The 10,661-nt window shown below is 32.5% G+C and overlaps 1 protein-coding gene across 1 annotated transcript in view; it reads right to left on the bottom strand.

Moving 5' to 3' along the window:
• LOC124533705 (transmembrane protein 132E) overlaps positions 1-8,928 on the bottom strand; it is a 72,838-nt gene extending 63,910 nt beyond the window's left edge. Inside the window, exon 1 of the mRNA XM_047109153.1 lies at positions 8,484-8,928. Within this exon, the coding sequence (XP_046965109.1) occupies positions 8,484-8,514 (31 nt within the window). The 5' untranslated portion in view covers positions 8,515-8,928. The remainder of the gene's footprint in view (positions 1-8,483) is intronic.
• Positions 8,929-10,661: the final 1,733 nt, after the last annotated feature.

The following is a 10,661-nucleotide window of genomic DNA, read 5'->3' on the forward strand; positions in this document are numbered from 1 at the left end:
CCTAAATGAGCTTCGTGTTTCATTTGAGATTTGTATCAGGTTGCTACTGGGCTACCCACATTATGGGGCTTCGTGCGCATCATAGGGCTGTCGAACTAAGCCCTTTTGTTGTAATTCAAAATATTTTGCATTAAGTTAGTGGTTAAAATGCGGTCAAGAACCAATGGGTTTCATGTGTTTTTTGGTCCATCATTTCCATCTCGGCGATGTAGGAAATCAATGAAACGTTAAGTAACTTGTGTGTCGAATGAAGTACTCAAAATCATGTCCAAGTCAATCTGTCATGTAAATACTATAAGATTTGCAAAATATATTTTTTTAAAGGAGTTAATTCCAAAATGGTCGTATATCGTTCGTTCGTAAATCGTTATTGTATTCTGCTATGTTTTGAAAAAAAAAAGCAAAAACATCTGACATCCAAAAAAAAACAATTCCGATACTAAATAGATGTATAATATTATCTTTTGTTTTTACATAACGTGATAAAAGTACTTGGTACCTATAAATTAGAAAATAATGAATAAAAATACTTTGGTATTAGTACGCTCTAACAACCCTAACTTTACTACTAAGTAAAGGTTCTGTGAGCCATATACAATTATATATATACGTGCTACATAATCCAAATACAATCACAATTACCTGCTGAAATGGTAGGCGAAATAAGTAAATATAATTATTATTTTCCAAGTTATTATTAATCAAAACATAGCTAAGATCGTTATTGTTAATAAGGATTATAAATACGAAATACCAATGTGGAACCATTGAGAGTCGTCCAAAATGTGATCATAAAGGCTTTTTTACCAAGTCGCGAACTATAACGACCCAATATAAACGGCGCTTTCATACTGCGGAGGATCAATAGGTCGGGCTCAAAATAAATGGAACAATGGATGAGACGGTATCAGTGCTTAAAATGCTTTCCATGTTCGGACGCGTCCGGCGACCGACGATCCGCCCGGAAGTAACACATGGATATATAATCACTTCGTATTATCTGACCCCGACATTTTTTTTACTTGTATGAAAAATAAATACCATTTTAAAAATCATTAATTTTACTTAAAAGCAGGATGTAAAAGTTTGCTTTTAAGATTGTAGCTAAAATAAGTCGCTTCATATTATTGCTTAAGTATATTTAACAAGGTCTCTCCAACCGTAAACAACGCCTTTTATTTTCATATCATGTTTTGGTTTTCATATATGTATATTATTTTAATTTTAAATATAGAATTGCAATTCTTTGTTTAAAAAAGAAGGCGTCGCTTTAAGAGAGGTATAGGACAATAACATTTTGGATGGGGTGTGTCATAAATAAATTATATATGATAAAATGTCATTTAGATAAAACGATAAATCTTTAGCTTAACAAACACACTTATATTGCATAGCAGTTTAATGTAAGGGCGCCCCCATGCTTATCGTTACTCAGCAAATTGTAGATCTATGCATCTCCCCAAAGAAGTCTGAACCCCCGCATGTAGCAATAAATAAGGAATAGTTTTATCAAACAAAACTTTGTATTATTTTAGACTATCTCGTTCAATAAACAAACATTCAATCAAATTCAAGATGAAAAAAAAAAACAAACGCAGGGTTTTAAATATAGAATTCTAATCTCAAATTAAATAGCGAAGTTGACTCATCGACGTATGCTTAAAATGATTGCAACCAAATTGGTATTAATTGTTCTAAATTACGAAAATCAATGAGCGTGGGACTGATCGTGCTAATTAACAATCGGCATGGTTAGTTAAGTAAGAGTAACGGTAATTAAAAATTAACCTTTTCACTTTATAAATATAGACTATAATACTGATAGTAAATACGTATAATAAAAAAAAACATTAAAAAAAATTATTAAGATACAACATCCATGATAAACGTTTTAATAACCTGTTGTTAAGTATGTGACACATGGATTCCCGTTGCATAAAAGCAATCCAATCTCCTCGGCACATATGGTGACTTCATAAATCTCGTGTCACATCGGCAGAGACGCGCCGTGTGTCATAAATACGATGGGTATGTATGTCAAAACATGGGGATTTAGGCGCTGTCTCTCTCGCCAGAGACTGGGCCAGCGACGCCAAGTGAGATAATGAAAAAAAAAGATTTATGATCAAGTGTAATCAAATTTTATTACGTCCATCCCGCCTCTCGCCTAATGTTATAATATTAACCGCATACGCGTTTTATCGTATATTTTATTATTTTTTTTAGTTCACTGTGTCAACTATAAAAGAAATTAAATTGACCCGATATTACATTCTACGCCAAGTCATGGCAGGATTCCATTTTGATCGATAGCACTAAAGTGGGTTTGTTTAAATATCTTAATAATAAAATATACATCAGTGGATGAGAAAGCAAAATGTAGCCAAGTTTCTTTTGCCAAAGGGGTCGTGATCGTAAGTCACATTTCCATAAAGTTTTCAGCACAAAATGTGGTGTTGTAATATCGTGGGCTGGAATACAACCAATTCTAACGCACTGTGGAATAACACCCTCCCCATTCCACCAAGTCTTCGTCCTTCGCCTCTTTGACCCAATTACACGCAACATATTACATTTTTAAGCTCTTGCATATATCTGTTGGCCTATTACATAAAAAGCGTTAAGAAAACATTACGTAAGCTCTGAATAAAATTATATGTTTCATACAATATTGTCTCTGGTTCAATTACCGTTATATCATATCGTTATATAAAACATATTCTATAATAAAACACTCTAAAATGATCAATACTCTTAAGCTAATTAATGGCTTGTTTTAGAAATGACCTTTCAAAATATTTTAATAAAAACAATCTCGAAATAACCCTTGAATATTATGTAAGGACAATAGAGCTTAGGGTGCCGCAAAAAGGGCTTCTGCGCGACGTAAAGTGCAATGGCTTGAATTAGTTATTCAGTTCATTATGAATCCCCTACAGCTACTCTATCATTATCGTTTTACTGAGCGCACGTGCCGACTGTGCAAAGCAGCCCTCGGCCCGTCAAGGTCGATAATTATAATCTACGCAGTCTTTTCCTTTCTTATAGACTTCTTTTGTGTTATCTAAACAATGTTGCCTTTAAGATTATTATTTGAACAGTATTTGAGCGAAATATTGGAGTTACTGAAATTTAAAGTTTTTGTCGACGTATTCAATATCGGCTTATAACTGCTGGACAAAAAATCTCTCTCTGTGCGTGAGGAAAAAGATAAAAGCTTATTCCAGCGCGCGACCAGTGAGGTGGTTGGTGTTTGCTCGGGTCTGAATTCGATCATCAGTTACAATCCAAGTGTTGTACCACGATGATCCGAGTTTTTTTATTCTCTTCACTGCAAATTTAAACACGATTAACTAAAGGACTCGTAAAAAATTATGCACCTGTGAGAATTAATTGTAAGTTTAAACTTTTCACATTTGAATCGCCTCGTAATTGAACAAAGACTAGATCTCGAGAGTAAAACTCGAACGTAAAAAGCAATCTTACAACTAAAAACCAATTATAGACTGGGAAATAGTTACTATATAAATATTTTTAAATTACCTTTAACTACTGAAATTATACGCAATTATGTTGAAATATTTTTTTCTCTAATTGGTTTTCGAGAATGACACAAACGTAACCGAACAGTAATATTCACACATTCATATAATTCAACTTTATTTTACTAAATAATTTTCAAGCACGTTAAACTTTTCCGTCGTCATAACTTTAACTGTAATAATACACGCAGTCTCAATATTATTCTTACATGTTTGAGATAAAGCGAATATTAGGTGTAGCTAATGTCAATGCAAGCGGAGAGTAAATAGCCACTCCGGTCTTTATTCCGGCGAACAGTGACATTACTACAACTGACATACTAAAATTATTGATTGGAAAACTGTCCGTAAATGTCTCGCTTTGGGAGCTCCTTGTTAATTCGAGCTTTATCTAGCAAGTTAATCTGTTGCAGACGTACTGATAATTTAATTTTAAGCTGTACTAGAGAATAAGAATTAAACAGTTCGATTTTTCTTTCCTAACAAACACACTAATGATATGAAAATTCTAAATTTAAATTGTACATTAATTTGTGCTATTGATTGAAACCAGTTATTTTCCCTTATGAGAAATGTTTTCTACCCGCTAGTTTCCGTTTATTATTCACCTTATGCTGAATGGATTCAGAAAACGCCTGCACGAACTCGCACTAAAACACCGTACTGGAATAAGCTTCAAACCGTTTTCTTTGCCTTTGCGAAAAAGAAAGAGTAAATACTGATTTTCTTGTCGGTTCTCTTTAATAGAATTTATATTCCGAACCGATGATAGCTTAACATTTATGTAATCGTGTAAATTGACAATTTAATAATGCTTGTAAGAGTTGACTTGAATAATTTATTATTTCTTTAGTCAACCAGCAGTCCATACGGCGATATTCTATTTAACGTTCTTTGAAATATTCGTCTAAATTTAATGGAATCATTATTTAAAAAAGGAACATCTGAGCAGAACTTAATCAAAACTTAATCAAATGTCCTTTATGTTAGTACTCGTTAGGGGAAATTGGTTTGGAATCAACAACGTCATGTTCTCAAATAACGACACAATTTATGTGGGTATATAAGTTTAATCCAATTAAAATACAAAGAACTGATCTCTGGCAAAACCTCGCGAAACCTTGAAATTATCTTGTAAATTTCTATTTATTGTATGTTGAGCTTTTCATGACATTTTATCGTAATATTATGTGGGTGGGTATATTTAAATAGACAATATATAAATGAAGCAACAAATTTCCGTTACACTATTAAATTAATTTAGTAGAATAATTGTTGGTCACAAACCAATTAAGGCCCATATACTATAAAAAGCTTTTGCAACTCTACATATGAGTGCCGCCAGTAGTGATACTACGAGCCACTCTTCAGCAAATTGAGCATTTACGTAAGCGGTTTTTTTTTGCAAGCTGTGAAAGCAGATAATTTTTTATTCAAATGAACCCTATCAATAACAAAAATTTTAATAATAGTGTCACTTCTAGTGTCTGCCACTGACCTATATATTAAAGAAAAAGGAAAAATATTAAATCTTGCAAATATTCAAAATCTTATGCTTACAAATAAAATCAAAAAACATTAAATCAACGTGATTTATTTGTGCGTTAATAGGGGTATGCATAATATATACGAGAAATGAAGGAACTTATGTAATATGTAAGATAAACCGGATTGTTTCGGGCTCCCGGGGAGAATTAGGTAAATAACACATATTTGCACCTGGGAAATCTCGCTTGCGTAGAATATTTTGTACTAATTAATTTATTGAGATAAATTATATAACGTATCTACAAAAAATATTGCAGCTACGTGAATAACTATAACGTTATGACGTCGACAAAGTCTATTTATTATTCCTTAAATTGTCATTCGAAATTGATAAATGTAGGTTACGTCAATAAATTATGCACATTTACCGATATTCACGAAAAGGGCAATAAATAAATAGGTTATCTTTGAAGATAATGGCATCCAGCCGTCACATCACCCGTGAATGAAAGAGAGCAAGAATGAAGCAGTAAACGTCACCGCCATTTGCGACCAAGACCCTTGATCTGTTTGAGTAATGTATACATATAATAAAAAAGGGACGGGAATTTCACTTTATTCAATTATATAGAAAAACCTTTTTTTATTATTGTACAGTCTCAAAATGATAAAAATAATTTGATATTTTGTCTTCTTCCAATTTTGATTTTTTAACTTAGTAAGCGCTCTACATTACTTTAGCTCTAAATCTTAGTAATCAATAAATTGAGTTAATATTTTAGCAAATAGAGAGAAAATGGCATAGCGAGTTATTTATGCTTAGTGTCAACTATCTGTACACCGCTTAATATGCGCTGGCGCAACCCGACGAGTGTAAACACACACTACGGCACAGATGAAAGCTGGCGCCCCGACTACTTATCGGTCCTTGCAACCATTCGGTATGCTTACTGTCAGCACCCCAAAATAGACTAACTGACGAAAATAACAGAATACCAATAGTTCCAAGGTCGTAAATATTACGAAGGGACACATATATTCCGATTACTTAAAAATTTGTACAAATACTTTCACGAACATCTTTAGATGCATAATTCCTATAGACATTATATATTAATTAAATTTTTACTCTGTAGTATAAAAAGTTATACCAATTAGTATGGAAAGTTAAATTTGTTATAATATATTTTAATTTAGCCACGACAACAAGTCAGTAGAAATTTAATGAGCCCAGTTAGCTACATTAGATATTATCGTTTTTATAAAACCGTTATCGATCTCGTTTTACCTATAAATCACAAAGATAAATAGCTCGAAAGTACTAGTAAAACGATATCTATGCAAGAATTTTATAGTAAAATTTGTGCCGAGATTCTGTCTGCGAGTAAAAAAAAAAATTGAGAGGCCAGGTGCGTTAAGCATCCGCCTTTTAAGTGTAGAAAAAAGTGGCAGTTGCAACTTGGGATGTATTCTCTCCACACCGCCGGTTACGAGCATTAAATATCTTTTATGGCATATATATTATATAAATTGCTCCTAAATCCGTATATAAATCAGATAGTTAATACAATCAATACATACTCACATTGGCAAAATATGCCTATCGATATGTTTCTCAATAAAAATTCGGAAGTATATTTTTTACTTTCGCCAAATTAATAAATAGATATTACAAGTGCTATTTTAATAAACGGAGCTAGTGCATATACACTAAAAGTTTTATTGTAGGTGGGTATATAATAGATGGTGATATAATTTCATCACACATGCAGTGTGCGTTGTACGTTTATCTTTACTACTTGTACTTATGCAATGATTGTCACTGATTCTATCAATTTATTATTTTGAATATACATAAAATAGTAATCCAAAAGTAATATTTTCTTTTATCACTACATATCGACAAATAACAAGTTGATACGGCAATCCTATAAAGTCATTAAAGATTGCTGAAGGCAATGAAATTGTTTCTCAAATGTTCCAACGTTTCAAAGTGCTTCGGTTGTATTACTAAGCCGTATTTTACATACGTATACATCTTTATATACTTCATATACTTGAGTTTAGTGGTGGATCTAAAGCAATGTCAAAATATAAAAATGATTGATGAGAACCCTAACCAAGAGGGATTTTTTTCGTAACTTTTCCGAGAAAAAACTTTGTGACTTATCAAACTGTTCGAAACAGAGTTTTAGCAGATAACTGCTAAAGAAATAAGAACAAAAAACATTGAACAGTATGAAAGAATTAGGAAACAATTGAAATATGTTCTTACGGATAGTTTATATATTAATGCCTATTTGATTTAATTCCTTAAAAAATACGTTTCTTTAATTAACATTGCGTAATAAAAATGTATGGTTTGCCTAAATGTTAACTATTTTAAAATACGATCATGAAAATCTTATTTACATGTCATTTAATATATTTAATAAGGCTAAAAGAAGTCGTTGGATTATACAATTTTTTAAGGAAATCAGGCTTGTGGGAGAATTTTATTCAACATGTTAGATTCTCCCAAAAGCTATAGAAACGCTCACAGCTCCGAGCCATATGGTCAATGTATTATTTCTATTTTTTTTTTGCTTTCGGCCAACAATCCTCTCTAGTCTACCTGCACTCAGCACCTGTCGTTGAAATTGGAATGAGATTGTTTAAGTTTTACCTTGTAATGTTGGTTTTACGTTAAATTTCTTTAAATCGGTATAAATATATAAAAATGATGGTTATATATAGACGCAATTTATTTTATTGAATGAGACTAGCAAATGCCGCCTTATAAGTATATAGCAACACGTATTGTTGCTTTCATAAATTAAAGCGTAGTTTATTCAAGTATTTCTTACTAGCATTTAAAAATTAAAATGTCATTTTACAGAATTAAATTAAATTTGAAGATAACAATTTTTATATATATTTTAGCAATCATAAATAATCTTCTATATCCAAAGTGAAGTAGGTAACATATGATTAAAAAGTCTTGTGTGGAACCCAGTTTTAGTCTAAAACCAGTGGTTTTAACTATTAATCTTTATTCTTTTCTTTAATATACGGGCCTCACAGATACGGGTCATCTTGTAATAAATTATAAAAACCAATTGCATATTCATTAATAAATAATTTTTACTGATACAATAAGAATTTGTACTTAATTTGAATTAAGCTTGTAGAGACAGAGTACCTATTTTATCTCGAAGCTTCTTAAATTAGGAACAGCCTATTATCAATCATTTTCGAAGGCATCCAATTTATTAGAGACTTTTTAATTTCTGTTACTCGTATAATAGATACCTACTATATCAGGAATTATAATTATAACTACCGGAACATATATTCTCATGCATTTCACGAAATTACTTTCATAGATTCAATAAAATATAGGTTAGATCCCTGTTTAATATTTTAAAATAATATTTAACCTGTTTATGTCAACGTTAAAAAAAGCGATCTTACCTGTCAATAACAGCAAGACGAGGCGCCGCATATTGGTATCCTTCTCAAAATGGATAAGCTTTAGTCCGAAAAATTACGATAGAGGATAAGCCATGATCTCGTCAGTTAAACTTGGTCAGGCTAATGTTTACGCGACTCAGCTGACGTCCTCGTATTACGCTCGCTAATCAACCACACACTTGCACACTGCGGGACCCGTACGCTGCAGTGTCAACGGCCACAAGCTTACGAGAAAAACTAGTCACTTGGCGAAAGCTGTCCTCCCAGGGAACGAGCGCGATGCGTAAGCACGTACCGTTGTATAGGAATAATTTATTCATTCATGATACGAGATGTCGACTCCGAAAGCTAACTGACAGATCCCCTCTGTGATGAAAACATTACACATGGCTCGAGCGGCTACGAAAGCTTCGTCGCGCGCGATCACAGCGCACGGCGGCTGACTCGCGAGTTGCGTGAGTGGGCCGGCGGCGGGGGCAGAGGGCCGGGGGCCACGCCTGCGCGCCGCGCCCGCACCGCGCCACCTACAGTATTGACCGACGACGCCTCCTTTCCACATCGAACATCCTTAACTAGGTACTAAGAATTCTCCTTTGAAGATTCCCTTAATTTCTTTACCCAGATCTAGATACGCCACGTGTAAATTTCATACAGCTTAATTAAAATAGAACTTTTTTTGGTACAGTGATCAAACCTAATAAAACTTTGGGGTGCTTTTTTTTAATTTATGGGTAATAATAGGTATAATTGTATATTGTATAAATATAAAGGTCATAAATTGATGTAAAAAAATATATCGATTGTTTCAAGAAATTGAATTTTGATTTTCAAGAAATTTTGATTTTTATTTCAAAAAAACTACTGTACTGAATTCATATTACATCGCTTACATACGTAACCGTTACATTTAAATGGCTATCAAATAATATTTTATATTAAAAATATATCTCTAATGAAACTACCCCCATAGTACCTACATATTATTAAATACACAGTTATAAGAATAATAATTGTTACTTGTTCGAATTGGCGCGGGGCTATATGAACTAGTGATCTAGTGCCTTTAGGTGAAATGCGCATTTCATGACGTCATTTGATATTGATGCTTATTCCATGTTAGCTATGAAAGCAAATATATTATGCGTCTTATACCATTGGATCCTTATGTCATAATTATAATAAATTTGTGTCCAAATATTTCTTTTCTAGGTATAAAACATTATTCACTTACTTCATCAAAATTCGAAAAAACGTTGGGCATGATAATTATTATTTGTAATATTTTCTGTTAATAATTTATAATTATTAAATTAAAATAAACAAGTTAATCGTATTAATTGAAGTAATATCTCTATAATATGTATTAGTATTGCAATTATTAACTATATATTTCAAGTTCGAAAAACAAGCTCATAGCTCCATCTAGGTATATTGTTACTCTTTCAGTTATGTACCAACAACGCCACAGAAGTCAAGATATTCGAAATTTGCTCTTTGACTAATACAGATGGCGCATTCAATTTGTTAATTTTGTAATACAATAGTTACAATACTAAATATAATTGATTTTTATTCTTATCTATACAAATAATAAAATTGGAGTGTCTGTTTGTAATATTAAAATAGCCCCTTTTTACTCAATGCGTATGTATTTATACACGGTACATACCATACCAAAATGACATTTTTTACAATTTTTGTCGGTCTGTCTGTTTGTTCCGGCTAATCTCTGGAAAGGCTGGACCGATTTTGACGGGACTTTTACTGGCAAATAACTGATATAATAGGGAGTAACATACATAACATTATATTTAAAGGCGTACAACGTCGGGGGCACAGCTACTTATAATACTTATTATAATATAATATATAATTATAGAAAATAACTATTTTTATTCAGTTTAAGTTGATATCACAATTACAACAATTAACAATAGTAACAACGCATGTATCTTTTTTTTTTTGGACTAATGGCTAGCTACATCTGTAGATCATAGCGTCGGTTCAAATACCGACTTAGGCAAATTGTTTACATAAGTCCGAAGTTAAGAAGTTGGTTGGTTAAACACAATTCCCATTCGTCGGGACGAGCGTAAATCTTGTGTAAGTTTTGTGGCCTGTGCCTGTTCCAGTCCCAGTTGTCTGAGATTGTAGTTGCTTCATTTTAATTGCTTAGGA

The sequence above is a fragment of the Vanessa cardui genome, chromosome 11 (genome assembly GCF_905220365.1).
Source record: "Vanessa cardui chromosome 11, ilVanCard2.1, whole genome shotgun sequence".
NCBI lineage: Eukaryota > Metazoa > Arthropoda > Insecta > Lepidoptera > Nymphalidae > Vanessa > Vanessa cardui.